This window comes from Marmota monax, unplaced genomic scaffold (assembly GCF_021218885.2).
Source record: "Marmota monax isolate L192 unplaced genomic scaffold, Marmota_monax_Labrador192_F-V1.1 WCK01_AAM20220418_F8-fsc00042, whole genome shotgun sequence".
NCBI lineage: Eukaryota > Metazoa > Chordata > Mammalia > Rodentia > Sciuridae > Marmota > Marmota monax.
In genome coordinates this window covers 13,268,280-13,288,362 of record NW_026693008.1, presented here as the reverse complement: position 1 = coordinate 13,288,362, position 20,083 = coordinate 13,268,280, and the positions used below count along the sequence as shown (strand labels likewise).

Sequence of the window (20,083 nt, the reverse complement as noted above, 5' to 3'; positions counted from 1 at the left end):
CAGCACAATAACTCATTCAGCCAGTGGTTCAGAAGAATTTCAGTATTTTAACAATTAGTTCCACCATGCTGATATGTCCTGTTAGACTATCAGCCAGTATCAAAATGCCAAAGAGAATAATTTTATAGAAACAAATATAGAGAATTAAAGTGATGTTTTTAGATTATTGCTTGTTTACTCAAAATATGAAAAACATGGTCTCAAAATGCAGAAAATTCTAACTAGAGGTACATTATAGTGGCTTTCAGATAAATATGTGGCATTTAAATGCAAATTGAGGGCTGGGGATGTGGCTCAAGAGGTTGCGCGCTCGCCTGGCATACGTGCGGCCCGGGTTCAATCCTCAGCACCACATACAAACAAAGATGTTGTGTCTGCCGAAAACAAACAAAAAAAAATATATTAAAAAAATAAAAAAAATTTTAAAAATAAATGCAAATTGATATCTTAAAGGATTTGGGGGGAGATTAGAGTGTTTAAGAGGACATAAAGGCAAATATATTTGGAATTCTAGATATGTTAAAATAGTAATAAAGTAACGTTACATTTTTCAGATTATCATTTAAAAAGAAAAGTCTAAAGAAAAATATATATCTTAAACTGGGTGGTAGATTCATGGGTATTTATATTATTAATCTGCTTTATTACTTATATTCTTTTATACAAATCTAATATTTCCATAAAAAGAGGAAAAGATCAGAAGTTTTTTTTGTTTTGTCTTGTTTTGACTTTTGTGGTACTGAAAATTGAATACAGGGTATCACTAAGCTACATCCCAGTCTTTGTATTTTATTTTGGAGACAAGGTCTTGCTAAATTGCCCAGGCTAGCCTTGAACTTGGACTTTTCCAGCCACAGCTTCCCAAGTAGCTGGGATCACAGGTGTGTTCCACTGTGTGCTTCTAAAACTAAAGAGCCTTTTGGGTATAGCAGTTGCATTGTTATAATATTTTGAAATATATTCTCTTGTAGTTGAAAAACCGAGGTCGATGGCTCCATTGGAATGAATTAATTAAAAGTACTGATTTAGAAGATAAGCGCATCAAGATTCAAGATATCATAGTCCCTACGATGGACACAATTAGATATACATTTCTAATGGATTTGAGTATTACCTATGCAAAGTAAGGAACCCTATTATATACATGAATTTTAAATGTAACAGTTCATTCTAATACAATTACAGCAATTTTTAAAGTAAACTCTGAGGTTATCCAATTTCAGGTAACCGAGATCCTAGGGGACTAATTGTATGCCTAAAGTGACATCTGTGCTATTGGCAAACCTAGAATTCAGGTTTCCTATTGTGTACTCCAACATCTGCCATCATATTTGTTATCTTGTGAGTCACCTTGTATTTCTCTTGTTTGTAACAGATGACTAAAAGCCAGTTGCAATGTTATTGTGAAAAGTTATACATTATAGCTTAGTTATAGTTCATTTTGATATCTAAGATATCTTTGATATCAAACTGATGATGATCCACATTCTTCCATTACACTTAGCATTTTTTAAAATATGTTCTATGCTGGTTCTGATTCCATAGCTTAATATGAATATTACAAACTCAGATTTTAATCAGAATAATACATCAAAAAATAGTATATAAAACTGGTCAGGAGACTAGACATTTACTGTAGCCATATCTATACCAACTTTTTTTTTTTTTTTTTTTTGGAATACTTGGGATTGAACCCTGCACTGCACTACTGAGCTACCTCCCCAGCCCTTTCTTTTGTATTTTGAGACAGAGTCTTGTTAAGTTGCTAAGGCTGGATTTGAATTTGTGATTCTCCTGCCTCAGCCTCTCAAGTAGCTAAGATTAGATATATACTACCATGTCTGGCACCATGCCAACTTTTAAAATAATATTTTCAGTTTCTTTTAAAACATTAGGTGTAACTTATCATCAATACTACTTAAACTTTATAAATGTCATGTTATTTTTAAATAAAGAACTTGCATCTGAGTGTATTTTGTAGCACTTTCATGTTGGTTTTTAAAAAAAACAGGAAAATAGCTATGGGGAAAATTATTTTATCCCTGTTTTGTATCTCTAGTTGCATTTTTTTAACTTTAGAGGCTAATAGTCAAAACTTTGTAGCAGGTCTTGGGAGCCTAATATAGGAGGATAAGGCTAGCCTGGGCATCATAGTGAGAAACCACCTCAAAACAACAACAACAAGAAAAATATTTTAAAATTAATAAGTACATAATTACAGAGGAAATTACTTGTATAAAAATGTATTAAAATACTGAGTATATTTGAGTTATAGTAGTCAAGTTTCTGCTTCTTTATTAACACACTAATAAGATGCAGCAGTGGATTTGAAGACTATAGTATTTAAAAAAAAATTTTTTTAGATGTTGATGGACCTTTATTTTATTCATTTATTTATATGTGATGCTGAGAATTGAGCCCAGTGCTTCACACATGCTGGGCAAGCACTCTACCACTGAGCCACAACCCCATCCCCTATAGTAGTTCTAAAAGAACTTTAACTTGGTGTTCCTCCTTCAATATTAGCATAATTTGGCTCACTTAGGTAACCTTTTACAACTGAGTACTGCTCAGTTTCAGTGCCAACCTTTGCATTTATTTTTATGTATTATATGGTGAGAAATTACCAAGGTGAAAATATTTCATTTTACTGCAACATTTCTCAAACTTAGTTTTTCAATTTCTCAATTCCTTAGTTTTGTGAACATAAACTCATATGATTGTTTCCCCTTTCAAATTAGTAAATTTTATTCAAGAATGGGAAACCCTGATTGAGGTCTCACTGAAGGAGGAATTTCCTAGAGTTTTCTTTTAGACAAATAATTTCAGTTAGTAATTGAATTGATTTAAAAATGCTCTTAACAGGTGTGTGTGTATGTGTGTGTGTGTGTGTGTATACACATACATATATACATTTAGCTTGAGAATTCACTGTTATTTCATTTTCACCAAAATTTTATGCTTTTAATTTTTAAAATCCTAAACCTATAACATTATCACTTTATTATTCTTCTCCACACTGCCAACCCTATGTCTCTACCCCAAATTTGAAGTACAAATACATCACCTTTCTGGGGAGACAAACTTAGACTTTCTTTTATGAAAAAACAAACAAACATATCATTATTTGTTTTATGAGTGTTTCATTTTGGGGTGTGGGGTATGGTTATGATATGGGGTCTCACTAAATTGCCCAGACTGGCTTCTAATTTGCAATACTCCCATCTCAGCCTTTCAAATAGCTGGAATTACATGCACTACCATGCCTGGGTTTATGGGTGGTTTTGTTCATACTAACATTAATCTGTTTAAATAATAATTTATTACTATTAGACACTGCAACATTATGCAAAAATGTATGCCAATCATTAATTTTAGTAATCTTTAATAAAATAATTATAGATAAAAGTGTGAATTTTTAGATAAAGAATAATTTATGATTTAAGTTTTCAACTAACTCCAGCTTCTTTCAGTGAAAATATATTCCAAATTTCTTACATTTTAAATGATATATTCATTATTTTCATAAAGGCCACTGCTTTTTGTGGGTCCAACAGGCACTGGAAAATCAGTGTATGTGAAAGACAAACTAATGAATCACTTGGAAAAGGACCAGTACTTCCCTTTTTATGTTAATTTCTCAGCACGGACCAGTGCCAATCAAGTGCAGGTTAGTTTAAAACCAGAAACATGGGTCTATAACTATGAAATTTTTTCCTTATCTGATAAATGTTTTAAATTTCATGTCAAATGAGAAACTGAACAAATCTCCTATAAAGTTAAAATGAACAGTTTTGTGTTAATAATGTATTATTTAGTATTGTCACTTTTTTCTTTTCTTTTTTTTTTTTGCCTGAGAAAAAGCAAACATTGATTTCTTAACTGGAGAAGGGAATATAAAAGAAAGATAAACCACACACACCAGGCAGTAGTGGGTAGAGATAAGAGAACTTCCAGTTGTTCTTTCTAGACTCCTTGTGTTGTCTTAGGAGCATATGCTTCTCATTGGGTCTTTTAAAACATGGACTATCATGTGACCTTGTGTAATAAGAATATGTAGTTGTGTATCCCACCCTTGGCCCCTAAATATGACAAGGTGAAACTACTCATGAAACCTTTTCAATTGTCACTTTTAGCATCCATTCCTAAATCTATGCCTATTCATTCTTACCTGACCCCATTTCTCTTGTTTTAAGCTCATAACATTCTCTTGACTGCACAAATCTGACAAATGTAAAGCTGCTTTACTGTGGAGCTTAATTTGAATTAAAATAATAAATTCAGTATTCATGTTTACAATAGACAAGAGAGTTCCAAAATTACGAAATACAAGAAAACATTTACATTCCTATTAACTATAAAAAGTTTGGAGCTGGGAATGTGGCTCAAGCGGTAGTGTGCTTGCCTGGCATGCGTGCCACCCGGGTTCGATCCTCAGCACCACATACAAACAAAGATGTTGTGTCTGCCGAAAAACTAAAAATAAATAAATAAATATTAAAAATTCTCCCTCTCTCTCTCTCTCTCTCTCTCTCTCTCTCTCTCTCTCTCTCTCTCTCTTAAAAAAAGTTTATAGAGGTTGTAAAGATAAGTGCTTTTAAATATTAAGTTAATGTTGGGATATAAAATGAGGAAAACAGTATAGAAATATATGCATGTACAATATAAGCATGATATATAAATATCTGTGTAACAATTCTGAATGTGAAAAAGGGTTTCCATAAATATTCTTTGAATGATATTATGAAGTATTACCCTAAATTTGAATAAAGAAGAAGAAGCACATACATAATAATGGATAACATTATTTCTTTACAAAAACTGTTAAACTCCTTTTTTTTCTAGTGTTCAATAAGGATTTTATGTTGAGTTAGTCTTTGATAAGATAAACAAATGGGAGAGCTTCCAATCACTCATGCAAGGTAGGCGGGCCTTCGACCCTCCGGCAGAAGAGGAGCAGCGGCCTGCTGAGAGGCAGAGCCGCCCCCTCCCCCTGCGCCGGCAAGGTAGACGGAACTGTGACCACCCACAGAGCAGGCCCAGCGGCCTGCTGAGGGGCAGAGCCGCCACCCACCCCCCGCGCCTGCAAGGTAGGCGGAACTGTGACCACCAACAGAAAAGGCCCAGTGGCCCGCGGAGGGGCAGAGCTTCCAATCACTCCTGCAAGGTAGGCGGGCTGGCGACCCACCGGCAGAAGAGGAGCAGCGGCCTGCTGAGAGGCAGAGCCGCGCCCTCCCCCTGCGCCGGCAAGGTAGACGGAACTGTGACCACCCACAGAGCAGGCCCAGCGGCCTGCTGAGAGGCAGAGCCGCCCCCTCCCCCCGCGCCTGCAAGGTAGACGGAACTGTGACCACCATCAGAACAGGCCAGACCTGCAACCGACAGAACAGACCCAGTGGCCTGAGGAAGGGTAGAGCCGCCCCCCCCCACGCCTACAAGGTAGGCGGACCTGCGACCCACTAGCAGAACAGCCCCAGAGGCCTGCAGAGGGGCAGTGCCGCTGCCTGCGCCTGCAAAGTAGGCAGAACTAGGACCACCGACAGAACAAGCCTAGCGGCCCGCAGAGGGACAGAGCCGCCGCCCGCGCCTGCAAGGTAGGCGGACCTGCTACCGACCGGCAGAGCAGGCCCAGCGGCCTGCCAGCGTGGTAGGCACATTGCCCTAATTGGAGGAGGGGCAGAGCCGCCGCCCGCGCCTGCGAGGGAGACTTTGCAACTATACAAGACCAATATAAATATATAGGGGGACAATTCAATAGCACAACAGTTTCACCAAGTAGAAAGGAACGCGAACAGTATGAAGAGACAAGGAAAGAAAGGACCACAAGCAATGCAGGTCAACTCAACGTTAGAAGAGGTAATAGCTGTAGCAGATGGAATGTCAGATAAAGAATTCAGGATATACATGCTTCAGATGATCTGGAGTCTCAGGGAAGACATCAGACAGCAAAATCAGACAATGAAAGATCACTTCAACAATGAATTACACAAACAAATCCAAGAAGCAAAAGATCAACTATACAGGGAGATAGAGGTTATAAAAAACAAACAAACAGAAATCCTAGAAATGCAGGAATCAATAAACCAACTTAAAAACTCAATTGAGAATACTACCAGCAGAGTAGAACACTTAGAAGATAGAACATCAGACAATGAAGATAAAGTATTTCAACTTGAAAAGAACATAGACAGCTCAGCAAGACTGTTAAGAAACCATGAGCAGAACATCCAAGAAATATGGGATAACATCAAGAGACCAAATTTAAGAGTCATTGGGATACAGGAAGGGACAGAGTTTCAAACCAAAGGAATGAGCAATCTATTCAATGAAATAATACGAGAAAACTTCCCAGACTTGAAGAACAAGACAGAATCCCAAATCCTAGAAGCCTACAGGACGCCGAATGTGCAAAATCATAAGAGGCCCACACCTAGACACATTATAATGAAGATGCCCAACATACAGAATAAGGAGAGAATTTTAAAAGCTACAAGAGAAAGGAAGCAGATCACATTTAGGGGTAAGCCAATCAGGATAACAGCTGATCTTTCAACACAGACTCTGAAAGCTAGAAGATCCTGGAATAACATATTTCAAACACTGAAAGAAAATGGGTTCCAACCAAGAATTGTGTTTCCAGCGAAATTAAGCTTCAGGATGGAAGATGAAATTAAAACCTTCCACGATAAAAAAAGTTAAAAGAATTTGCAGCTAGAAAACCATCTCTTCAAAACATCCTTGGCAAAACATTACAGGAAGAGGAAATGGAAAATAACAATGAAAACCAACAGTGGGAGGTAGGACAGTAAAGGGGGGAAAAATAATCAAAGAGGAAAACAAACCATGTTTAGTAACATAAATAAACAAATATGGCTGGAAGAACAACCCATATCTCAATAATAACCCTAAATGTTAATGGCTTAAACTCACCAATCAAGAGACACAGGCTAGTAGAATGGATCACACAACAAGACCCAACAATATGCTGCCTACAGGAGACGCATTTGATAGGAAAAGACATACATAGGCTGAAGGTGAAAGGTTGGGAAAAATCATATCACTCATATAGACTTTGGAAACAAGCAGGAGTGTCCATACTCATATCAAATAAAATATATATCAAGCCAAAGTTAATCAAAAGGGATAAAGAGGGACACTACATACTGCTTAAGGGAACCATACACCAACAAGACATAACAATCATAAATATATATGCCCCAAACAATGGTGCAGCTATGTTCATCAAACAAACTCTTCTCAAGTTCAAGAGTCTAATAGACCACCATACAATAATCATGGGAGACTTCAACACACCTCTCTCGCCACTGGACAGATCTTCCAAACAAAAGGTGAATAAGGAAACTATAGAACTCAATAACACAATTAATAACCTAGACTTAATTGACATATATAGAATATACCACCCAACATCAAGCAGTTACACTTTTTTCTCAGCAGCACATGGATCCTTCTCAAAAATAGATCATATATTATGTCACAGGGCAACTCTTAGACAATATAAAGGAGTAGAGATAATACCATGCATCCTATCTGATCATAATGGAATGGAACTGAAAATCAATGCTAAAAGAAGGAAGGAAAAAGAATACATCACTTGGAGAATGAACAATAGGTTACTGAATGATCAATGGGTTATAGAAGACATCAAGGAGGAAATTAAAAAATTCTTAGAGATAAATGAAAACACAGACAAAACATATCGGAATCTATGGGTCACATTGAAAGCAGTTCTAAGAGGAAAATTCATTGCTTGGAGTTCATTCCTTAAAAAAAGGAAAAACCAACAAATAAATGATCTCATACTTCATCTCAAAGTCCTAGAAAAAGAAGAGCAAAACAACAGCAAAAGAAGTAGAAGGCAAGAAATAATTAAAATCAGAGCTGAAATTAATGAAATCGAAACAAAAGAAACAATTGAAAAAATTGACAAAACTAAAAGTTGGTTCTTTGAAAAAATAAACAAAATTGACAGACCCTTAGCCATGCTAGCGAAGAGAAGAAGAGAGAGAACTCAAATTACTAGCATACGGGATGAAAAAGGCAATATCACAACAGACACTTCAGATATACAGAAGATAATCAAAAATTATTTTGAATCCTTATACTCCAGTAAATTAGAAGATAGTGAAGGCATCGATAAATTTCTTAAGTCATATGATCTGCCCAGATTGAGTCAGGAGGATATAGACAACCTAAACAGACCAATATCAATTGAGGAAATAGAAGAAACCATAAAAAGACTACCAACTAAGAAAAGCCCAGGACCGGATGGGTATACAGCAGAGTTTCACAAAACCTTTAAAGAGGAACTAATACCAATACTTTTCAAGCTACTTCAGGAAATATAAAAAGAGGGAGAACTTCCAAATTCATTCTATGAGGCCAACATCACCCTGATACCTAAACTAGACAAAGACACTTCAAAGAAAGAAAACTACAGACCAATATCTCTAATGAACCTAGATGCAAAAATCCTCAATAAAATTCTGGCGAATCGGATACAAAAACATATCAAAAAAATTGTGTACCATGATCAAGTAGGATTCATCCCTGGGATGCAAGGCTGGTTCAATATACGGAAATCAATAAATGTTATTCACCACATCAATAGACTTAAAAATAAGAACCATATGATCATCTCGATAGATGCGGAAAAAGCATTTGACAAAGTACAGCATCCCTTTATGTTCAAAACTCTAGAAAAACTAGGGATAACAGGAACATACCTCAATATTGTAAAAGCAATCTATGCTTAGCCTCAGGCTAGCATCATTCTGAATGGAGAAAAATTGAAGGCCTTCCCTCTAAAATCTGGAACAAGACAGGGATGCCCTCTCTCACCACTTCTGTTCAACATAGTTCTCGAAACACTGGCCAGAGCAATTAGACAGACGAAAGAAATTAAAGGCATCAAAATAGGAAAAGAAGAACTTAAATTATCACTATTTGCAGATGACATGATTCTATACCTAGCAGACCCAAAAGGGTCTACAAAGAAACTATTAGAGCTAATAAATGAATTCAGCAAAGTGGCAGGATATAAAATCAACACGCATAAATCAAAGGCATTCCTGTATATCAGCGACAAATCCTCTGAAATGGAAATGAGGACAACCACTCCATTCACAATATCTTCAAAAAAAATAAAATACTTGGGAATCAACCTAACAAAAGAGGTGAAAGACTTATACAATGAAAACTACAGAACCCTAAAGAGAGAAATAGAAGAAGATCTTAGAAGATGGAAAAATATACCCTGTTCATGGATAGGCAGAACTAACATCATCAAAATGGCGATATTACCAAAAGTTCTCTATAGGTTTAATGCAATGCCAATCAAAATCCCAACAGCATTTCTTGTAGAAATAGAGAAAGCAATCATGAAATTCATATGGAAAAATAAACGACCCAGAATAGCAAAAACAATGCTAAGCAGGAAGTGTGAATCAGGGGATATAGCGATACCAGACTTCAAACTATACTACAGAGCAATAGTAACAAAAACAGCATGGTACTGGTACCAAAACAGGCGGGTGGACCAATGGTACAGAATAGAGGACACAGAAACCAATCCACAAAACTACAACTACCTTATATTTGATAAAGGGGCTAAAAGCATGCAATGGAGGAAGGATAGCATCTTCAACAAATGGTGCTGGGAAAACTGGAAATCCATATGCAACAAAATGAAACTGAATCCGTTTCTCTCGCCATGCACAAAAGTTAATTCAAAATGGATCAAGGAGCTTGATATCAAATCAGAGACACGCCGTCTGATAGAAGAAAAAGTTGGCTACGATCTACATACTGTGGGGTCGGGCTCCAAATTCCTCAATAGGACACCCATAGCACAAAAGTTAATAACTAGAATCAACAAATGGGACTTACTCAAACTAAAAAGTTTTTTCTCAGCAAAAGAAACAATAAGAGAGGTAAATAGGGAGCCTACATCCTGGGAACAAATCTTTACTCCGCACACTTCAGATAGAGCCCTAATATCCAGAGTATACAAAGAACTCAAAAAATTAGACAATAAGAGAACAAACAACCCAATCAACAAATGGGCCAAGGACCTGAACAGACACTTCTCATAGGAGGACATACAATCAATCAACAAGTACATGAAAAAATGCTCACCATCTCTAGCAGTCAGAGAAATGCAAATCAAAACCACCCTAAGATACCATCTCACTCCAGTTAGATTGGCAGCCATTATGAAGTCAAACAACAACAAGTGCTGGCGAGGATGTGGGGAAAAGGGTACACTTGTACATTGCTGGTGGGACTGCAAATTGGTGCAGCCAATTTGGAAAGCAGTATGGAGATTTCTTGGAAAGCTGGGAATGGAGCCACCATTTGACCCAGCTATTCCCCTTCTCGGTCTATTCCCTAAAGACCTAAAAAGAGCATGCTACAGGGACACTGCTACATCGATGTTCATAGCAGCACAATTCACAATAGCTAGACTGTGGAACCAACCTAGATGCCCTTCAATAGACGAATGGATAAAAAAAATGTGGCATTTATACACAATGGAGTATTACTCTGCATTAAAAAATGACAAAATCATAGAATTTACAGGGAAATGGATGGCATTAGAGCAGATTATGCTAAGTGAAGCTAGCCAATCCCTAAAAAACAAATGCCAAATGTCTTCTTTGATATAAGGAGAGTAACTAAGAACAGAGTAGGGTCGAAGAGCATGAGAAGAAGATTAACATTAAACAGGGATGAGAGATGGGAGGGAAAGGGAGAGAGAAGGGAAATTGCATGGAAATGGAAGGAGACCCTCAGAGTTATACAAAAGTACATACAAGAGGAAGTGAGGGGAAAGGGAAAAATAATACAAGGGGGACAAATGAATGTCAGTAGAGGGGGCAGAGAGAGAAGAGGGGAGGGGAGGGGAGGGGAGGGGGGATAGTAGAGGATAGGAAAGGCAGCAGAACACAACAGACACTAGTATGGCAATATGTAAATCAATGGATGTGTAACTGATGTGATTCTGCAATCTGTATATGGGGTAAAAATGGGAGTTCATAACCCACTTGAATCAAAGTGTGAAATATGATATATCAAGAACTATGTAATGTTTTGAACAGCCAACAATAAAAAATTTAAAAAAAAGAAATGCTGTTAAGAATAAAGCAAGATAAAAAGAAAAAAAAAAGAAGAGAATTAGAGAAGAAAACAAATTTATGTTTCTCATTATTAACTTTCTTTTTTCCTGACATCCTTTGTACTCACTGTAAGTAGTTGTAATAAAAATGGAAGAGAATAAAACATTGCAAAACAAACAAACAAAAAAGATAAATGGTATCTCCTACTAATAAAAATCCCATGGATATTGGCAGTATAAGTCCTTCTTTATAGTAATTTAACATAAGCAATAATAATAATAACAAATATGTAATATGATTATAGGTTAATATATCACTCTTTCTTTTAAAAACTTTAGAATATCATTATGACTAGATTGGATAAGAGACGCAAAGGAGTTTTTGGACCACCTATGGGAAAGAAATGTATAATTTTCATAGATGATATGAATATGCCTGCATTGGAGAAATATGGAGCTCAACCTCCTATTGAATTATTACGACAGTTTTTTGACTGTGGAAATTGGTAAATATTAACTGACACCTTAATAAGTAAGCTATGCTGAAGTAATTGCTCATTTTTATATTTTAGTTTTTCAAAGCAAAATAGTACATTTTATGTTATTTAAGGAAAAAGATCATTGATGAGATTTTCCTATACAGAAGTTTTGGAAGGATTTTCTATATCTTGTGTTTGTTTTTGTTTCTTTTCTTTCTTTTTTTGAGATGGTATCTCTCTGTGTTGTCTAGACTGGCCTTGAACTGTGCTTAAGTGATCTTCTCACCCGACTCTTCCAAGTAGCTAGGATTATAGGTGTGTGCCACCATACCCAAGTGTATATCTTTTTTGAAGATTATTTTAGAGGAGTTTTAGACTTATAATGAAGCAATAAGAAGGTATAGAGATTGTCTGTATAATTTCTGTTCCCAAATATGCTAGCCTCCCCCATTATCAACATTTTCCACTGGAGTGGTACATTTGTTCAGTTGATAAGCTTACATTGACAAATAATTATCACCCAAAGTTCATAGTTTACCTTAGTGCTTGTTCTTCATGTTGTACATTCAAGAGTTTGGAAACTGTATAATTTCATGTGTCTATCATTATAATATCATATATATTAGTATCACTGCCTTAAAAGTCTTCTGTACTGTTTTTCACCACCCCCTACCTGGCAACAACTAATCTTTTTATTATCTCCATAGTTTAGCCTTTTCCACTTAGTCATCTTTTTGTTGCTTTAACAATATATGAATAATCAGCTTATAAAGAACAAGGATTTTTTTTCTCTTATTTTTAGAGGTTTCAGTCCATGTTAGTTAACCCTTTCGCTTTCAGTCTTGCAGAAATAACACATTATGGCAGGGAGTGTGTAGGGAGCAAAACCATTCAACTTATGGCTAGGTAGCCATAAGGGAAAGACGAGGGTCCCAGAATCCTCTTTGAGAGCATGTCCCCAGTGACCTGAAAAACTCCCACTAGACCCCACCTCTTAAAGTTTCTACCACCTCCCAATGGTGCCAAGACTTTAACACATAGGCCTATGTGGGATATTCAAGATCCAAACTATAGCAGTTATATAATTGGAATCATACAGTATATAATCCTTCCAGATTGCCATCTTTCACTTAAAATGTGCCTTTAAGTTTCCTCTGTGTCTTCTTTTGGCTCATTTCTTTCTAGCATAACAAAGTACATATAGGTACTATTTAGACAATCTTATGTATTCTGAAGATTAGATTTGATATGAGAAAAAGAAAGCCAGGACATCACCATAACTAGGGCAACTGTATAATTCATGGTTCAAACTGGGACATTTCTGAGAATAAAAGGAGGATGTCATTAATATTTACTGGACAACCAGCATAAACTAGATTTGTCCTAGGTAAAGTGGGACATAAAGCCATCCTACCTATATCTAGCTACAAGTAGGTTGTAGGAGCGTTCATCCATGTTTCTGGGTTTGGAGAAAGAAAAGGAAAAATGGAGAGTCAAATTGGAATGAAATGTAGGAGGAAATAAATGGAAGGATAGGATGAAGGGCCATAATTTTTAGTTGTCAGTGGACTTTTATTTTTATTTATTTATTTATACGTTGTGCTGAGAATTGAACCCAGTGCCTCACACATACTAGGCAAGTGTTCCATTATTGAGCTGCAACCCCAGAAGCTTTAATTTTAATGAAGTCAGCTTTTTGATTATTTCTTTCATAGATCATGCCTTTTGTATTGAATCATAGAAAAATCATCATCATAGAATCTGGGTAATTGAATCAGTGTCATTGAAGGCAGAAATAAAATTCTACTTCAAATAAAAGATTATCTCCTACTTAAAGCATATGTAAAATTATTCCTTTTATAGAAGCTAAAATCAGATTAAATTTCTAGGGATATCTATATTAATTCCATCTTATTTATAACAGATTGTTTAAATTTTTATGTGTTTATAAGGTATGATCTTAAGGACACAAGTAAAATCACACTGGTTGATATAGAGCTGATTGCTGCCATGGGTCCTCCAGGTGGTGGAAGAAATCCAGTCACTCCCCGTTTTCTTCGACATTTCAACATCTGCAGTATTAATTCTTTTAGTGATGAAACTATGGTTCGAATCTTCTCAACAATTGTGGCATTCTACCTCAGGACTCGTGAATTTCCTACAGAGTATTTTATAACTGGGAACCAAATAGTCAGTGGGACTATGGAGGTGAGAAAGTAATGCAGTATAAATTGTTTTGGTGTTACATATTTCCCTCATTTGGCCTTTTTATATTTTGTATTTTATTGATGCTTTATGATTTGTTGTTACATTCTCATACATGCGCACAATATAACAATATAATTGGGTTATTTAATTCAGTAGTACTTCCCATTTCCCTCTCTTCCTCCCTTCCCTTGGTTCCCTTCCTCTACTCTATTGATATCCCCTCTATTTTCATGAGCTCCCCCTCTATTTTTCCCTTTTTTGTCTCTCTAACTTCAACATATGAGAGAAAGCATATAACCCTTGACTTACTGAATCTGGCTTATTTTGCTTAATATAAGCTCTCGAGTTCTATCCACTTTCCTGCAGTCAACATAATTTCTTCTTTATGGCTAACTCCATGGAGTATATATACCACATTTTCTTTATCCATTCATCTGTTGATGGACACTAGGCTGCTTCCATAATTTGTACAATCTATATATTATGCTGATTTTAATATTTTAGGATAAATACTGAGAAGTGATGCTATCTCTTTTATTAATTCTTGATATAGCTGGTTTTTGAGGTTTCCATTCCTAGTCTTTAGAGGAAAATGCACATTGTTTTCTATAGAGATTATATTATACCAACAATATAAGTGTTTCTTTCTCCCACATCCTCTTCAGGATTTATTATTATTTATATTTGTGATGGCTGCCATTCTAACTGGAGTGAGATGAAATCTCAGTGTAGTTTGGATTTGCATTTCCTGGATTGCTAAAGATGTTGAACATTTTTCGTATATTTGTTGGCCACTTGTATTTCTTCTTTTGAAACATATCTTTTAGTTCATTTGCACATTTATTGATTGGATTATTTGTTTTTTCAGTGTTAAGTTTTTTGAGTTCTCTATACTCTGGATATTAATCTTCTGTTGGAAGAGTAAATTGCAAAGATTTTTCTCCCACTCTATAGACTCTCTCTCTACACATTCTTTTTTTCTTTTTGGTGGGGGTTAATGGCAATTGAACTCAAGGGGACTCAACCACTGAGCCACATCCCGAGCCCTATTTTGTATTTTATTTAGATATGGGTCCCACCAAGTTGTTTAGCACCTTGCTTTTGCTGAGGCTGGCTTTGAACACACGATCCTTCTACCTCAGCCTCCAAGCCACTGGAATTACAGGCATGGGCCACCGCACCCAGTGGATTCTCTTCACATTCTTAATTGTTTCCTTGTTGTACAGAAACTTTCTAATTTAATGCTCTCCTACTCTTTAATTCTTGGTATTATTTCCTGAGCTTCCATAGAGGAAGCTGTTGTCTGTGCCTATAGGTTGGATTGTTGACCCTACATATTCTTTTAGCAGTCACAGAGTTTCTGGTCTAATTTCTAGTACTTGATCCATTTTACATTGACTTTTGTGCAGGGTAAAAAATAGAGATCTAGTATTATTCTTCCACATATGGATATCCAGTTTTGCCAGCATCGTTTGTTTAAAAGGCTGTCTTTTCTCCAACATGTTTTTGGCACCTTTATAAAGGATTCAGATGACTGTACTTGTGTGGGTTTGTCTCTGTGACTTCTGTTTGGTTGCACTGGTCTATGTGTCTCTTTTTATGCCAGTACCATATAATTTTTGTTATTATAGCTCTGTACTATAATTTGAAGTCAGGAATCTGCATGTCTCCAGCATTTCTTTTCTTTTTTTTTTTTTTGTTGCTTAGAATTGCTTTGACTATTCTGAGTCTTTTATTCTTCTTTAGGACTATTTTTTCTAGTTCTGTGAAGAATGTTGTTGGTATTTTGATGGAGATTACATTGAATATATAGATCACTTTTGGTAATATGTTGACCCTTTTAAAAACATTTTTCCTTAGCCATCTACTTTGATCTTTGTTATCAGAGAAGATTTAAGAACAGCAAACAAATCACAGGCTTTGAAATTAGTGGATCTAAGTAGGGTTGAGCTTTGACTACTGTTTCATGACTGATTGACCTTGAGCAAGTAATTTGACCTTTCAGAAGCTCAGTTTTTTAACCACTAAAATGGGATATAATATCCACTTCACAAGATTCCTATAAGAAATTCATCCAGAACCAGTATCTGCCATATCATAGGTATTTTCCCAGTTGTTAGGTTTCTACTGTGGTATTTGTTAATTTTCTCCTGTCTTCCCTCTTGTTCTTCATGCTTGTCTTGGAAGGAAGGAAGGAAGGAAGGAAGGAAGGAAGGAAGGAAGGAAGGAGTTTATAATACATAACTTAGAAGTAGTAGTGAAAAGATAATAGATAAATAAAAGCATGGGAGTAGAAAACAAGACTTCCTATATGATCAAAGAACAGCTCCCTGCACAGAGGCCAAAGCCAGCCTCATATTTAATGGTAAAAAGAAAAAAGTATTTAAAGCAATCAGTGGCAATCTCATCAAACTAAGCTTTCTGGAAGCTTGATAAAGTGGAGTTCATTTTGGGATGACTGCAACAGGAGGCAAAAAATTCCCTAGCTTTATTCTATCAGTTTCTGAGAATACTGTATCTTTTTAAGGTTATTTTCTCTTTGTTTCAGTGGAAAATTTATGCTGCTAAAGTAGAGAAGCTATGAGCAAAGGGGTATTTATTTTGAAACAGAATAATATCATGTAACAGTACTACACAAATAATACATTTATTTTGATAAAGAAAAGTGCTTCTATTTATAAAATATAATATTTATATTTCAGGCCTCTATTGGAAAGGTAAGGAGGTCAGACACAAAAAGGATTCCTTTCTTTTTTTTCTCTCCTCTCTTTGAAGCATTATAGACCAACCAATGTGTGGAAATTGGGACAAGGGGATGAACCAAAGAATGCATACAAATTTAAATATTTTTCTTTGACTTTCTATATTATAGAAGATTTAAATCACCTTTCTTAACAGAATATTGATAGCAAATATATACTTCTTTTCCATAATCTACCAGTAAAAATAGAGGAAAGAATAGAAGGACAAACAGTAAAAGAAGGGAAGGGAAGAGAAAGAATCAGTCAATGGGAAATTATTTAATCCTCTTTATTTGGAACGTTTCAGAATGAATTACCTAATTTCACTTCCTACTAAATTTTTAACTATTTAACCCCAGTCACTCATCTTTAAATGGCACAACTGTAATAATTGGGAAATATAAGTAGACTTAGTATCAGAAGTTCCTTTAACTTCATAAAGCCTGGTTGAGAGCTATAGAAAAAAAGAAACATGCTATGCTAGGCTTAGTACTACACAGTTTTCCAGGATGATATAATCTGATAGGATAAATAAAATATTTCTTGTATTATTCATTATACTTTCACTGATTATAAGCCTTTCATTTTTGCTTTGTTGTGTTTTTTCGCATACAGATATATAAACGATCCATGGAAAATCTTTTGCCCACTCCTGCAAAATCTCATTATACTTTCAACTTGCGTGATTTTTCACGCGTCATCCGGGGCTGTTTACTCATTCAAAGAGATGCTGTAGAGAGCAAGCACACTATGATCCGCCTGTTTGTGCATGAGGTTCTCCGAGTGTTTTATGATCGCCTCATTAATGATGATGATAGAAACTGGTTGTTCAAATTAATCAAAATTGTTATAAAGGACAATTTTAAAGAATCATTTGATGGTGTTTTTTTACATTTGAGGAAAGAGAATGCACCAGTGAGTATATGTAGTGATTAAAAAATATGTCAAGTTAAAGCAATACATTTGCATGAATTGTATTTATCAATTAATTTATTTTTAAAAAATATTGCTTTTTTTGCAGTATTTGAACCCAGGGGCAACTCGACCAATGAGCTACATCTCCTACCCTTTTTAAAAACTTTATTTATTTATATTTTATTTTGGCACTCCAGATTCAACCCAGGGGTGCTTAACCACTAAGCCACATTCCCAGACCCTTTTTTATATTTCTATTTTGAGACAGGGTCTCATTGAGTTGCTTAGGGCCTCATTAAGTTGTTTAGGGCCTCATTAAGTTGCTGAGGCTAGCTTTGAACTCGTAATCTTCCTGCTTTAGGCTCCTGAGCTGCTGGGATTACAGGTGTGCACCACCATACCTGGACTTTATTTTTTATTTTTAAACAGAATCTCACTAAATTTCCAAGGCTGGCTTTAGAGTTTCGATCTTCCTGCCTTAGCCTCCCAAGTCACTGTTGTGTGCCACCATACCCACCCAGCAAAATGTTGCTTTTTAATGATCATATTCTTGCAGCTTTTCTTATGAATAGGTGTTTATTTTGAAGAAGTTAATCTTCAGAGAAATGAATATAACAGAAGTTATTTAAAGGATAAAACCTTGTATGATAGTAGTTAAATGATATAATAAAATATGTAACATAGTACCATCCCTTAGTAAATAATAATTGGGAGTCACCCAAGATGATCCTCCAGACTAGAAAAAAACTTATTATTTACTAGGAATATAGTTTTAGGCATTAATTTTACAAGTATATGATTCCCTACATAATGTTTAAAACAATTATTGAATTTATAATCATTCCATAACATACATAAAACTAAGTTTTGTGTCATTTGTTGAGAGCCACAGCCGAAGGGGCCCCAGCAAACTTCCAGCTGCCGGCTGATGATTGGCTCACAGCGGCCCCAGCAACATCTAGCTGATTGGCTCCTCTGCGGTGATGCTCATTGGGCAGTTTCCCTGCCCTTTCAGACCACGGAGCTGCTCATTGGGGGACTTTTTTGGCTCCGCCCACGTGACCCAGCCAATCGGCCTCAAGAGCAGGAGGATTGTGGGAGGTGGAGAGAAGCTTGTGTGGGAGAGAGAGGCTTGTTAATAAAGTTAGTTTCTTTTGACAAGTGGCTCCTGATTGTGCCCAGCCAGACTGCGGCATTGAAAGCCATAAATAGCTCCAATTGATTATTAATATTAATGACAAAGCTGAGAAATTCTAAGTCCACCAAAATTGCTTAGTAAAGCAAAAAGAAGGAATTGGGAAGGGGTAAAATTGAAGAAACTATTTTTAGAACCACACACGCCAAACAAAACAGCCTCTCAGGAAAAACCCTCAGAGCCTCAACTGCCACCACCGGCTTTCCACAAGCCTCTCTCTCCCACACAAGCTTCTCTCCACCTCCCACAATCCTCCTGCTCTTGAGGCCGATTGGCTGGGTCATGTGGGCGGAGCCAAAAAAGTCCCCCAATGAGCAGCTCCGTGGTCTGAAAGGGCAGGGAAACAGCCCAATGAGCATCACCGCAGAGGAGCCAATCAGCTAGATGTTGCTGGGGCCGCTGTGAGCCAATCATCAGCTGGCAGCTGGAAGTTTGCTGGGGCCCCTTTGGCTGTGGCTCTCAACAGTCACTTCCTTAAATATATTTTAGAAAAATTTTTAAGTTTTGTAATCTGTTCATTTCCATTCTATAGGTGACTGAAGAAGACTTAAGAAATCTCATGTTTGGTGATTATATGAATCCCGACCTTGAAGGAGATGATAGAGTTTATATTGAAATTCCAAATATTCGCCATTTTAGTGACATTGTAGACCAATGCTTAGATGAGTATAATCAAACTCACAAAACGAGAATGAATCTTGTTGTGTTTAGGTACCTACATTTGATATTAATGCTTAAATTGCTATTTGTAAAATTTTATTTTGAAATATTTAAAATGTACAAAAAGATATAAAGAAAAAGATATTAAATACACATTATACATATATAATATGAAAAATTTATTTGAAGTCCCCTGCTGTAGTCTACCCTTCTTCACTGTGTCTCCCATCATAACCTATAGTAATAGTAACTCATGTGTTTCTTTGGACTTTCACTACACCTGTATATTTTCTTACACATATATGCAAAGTCTTATTTTGCATATTTTAAAAATAAATTTACTTGTGCATATATACAGTATAATATAATTGTTATAAACATGAAATAAAATGGTAAACATATTTACCTATTTATTGTGATATATAATTAGTGTGGGGTTTTTTCTTAGATATGTTTTGGAACATTTGTCAAGAATATGTCGAAATCTAAAGCAGTCTGGTGGAAATGCTTTGCTTGTTGGGCTTGGAGGAAGTGGTCGTCAGTCTTTAACTCGTCTGGCTACATCCATGGCAAAAATGCAGATTTTCCAACCAGAAATTTCTAAGAGCTATAGTATGAATGAGTGGAGAGATGATTTAAAGGTAAAATTATGAAGAAATCTAGCATCTAAAATGATAATAATGTGTACTTTTACCCATATAGAAAGAAATATCCTGTGTAGATGTATACTGAATACACGGATGATGAT

At 36.0% G+C, this 20,083-nt stretch overlaps 1 protein-coding gene across 13 annotated transcripts in view; it reads left to right on the top strand.

Annotated features, from left to right (window-relative positions):
* Positions 1-20,083, top strand: part of Dnah12 (dynein axonemal heavy chain 12) — a 256,363-nt gene that overhangs the window by 119,469 nt on the left and 116,811 nt on the right. For 11 of the 13 annotated variants that reach the window (XM_058582183.1, XM_058582184.1, XM_058582182.1 and 8 more), the window contains 7 exons: positions 972-1,123; positions 3,532-3,670; positions 11,477-11,643; positions 13,569-13,824; positions 17,181-17,480; positions 19,208-19,386; positions 19,784-19,976. In XM_058582183.1, the coding sequence (XP_058438166.1) occupies positions 972-1,123; positions 3,532-3,670; positions 11,477-11,643; positions 13,569-13,824; positions 17,181-17,480; positions 19,208-19,386; positions 19,784-19,976 (1,386 nt within the window). Of the gene's footprint in view, positions 1-971; positions 1,124-3,531; positions 3,671-11,476; positions 11,644-13,568; positions 13,825-17,180; positions 17,481-19,207; positions 19,387-19,783; positions 19,977-20,083 lie in introns of those variants that run through there. The other 2 variants (XM_058582189.1, XM_058582190.1) reach the window with 2 other exon arrangements.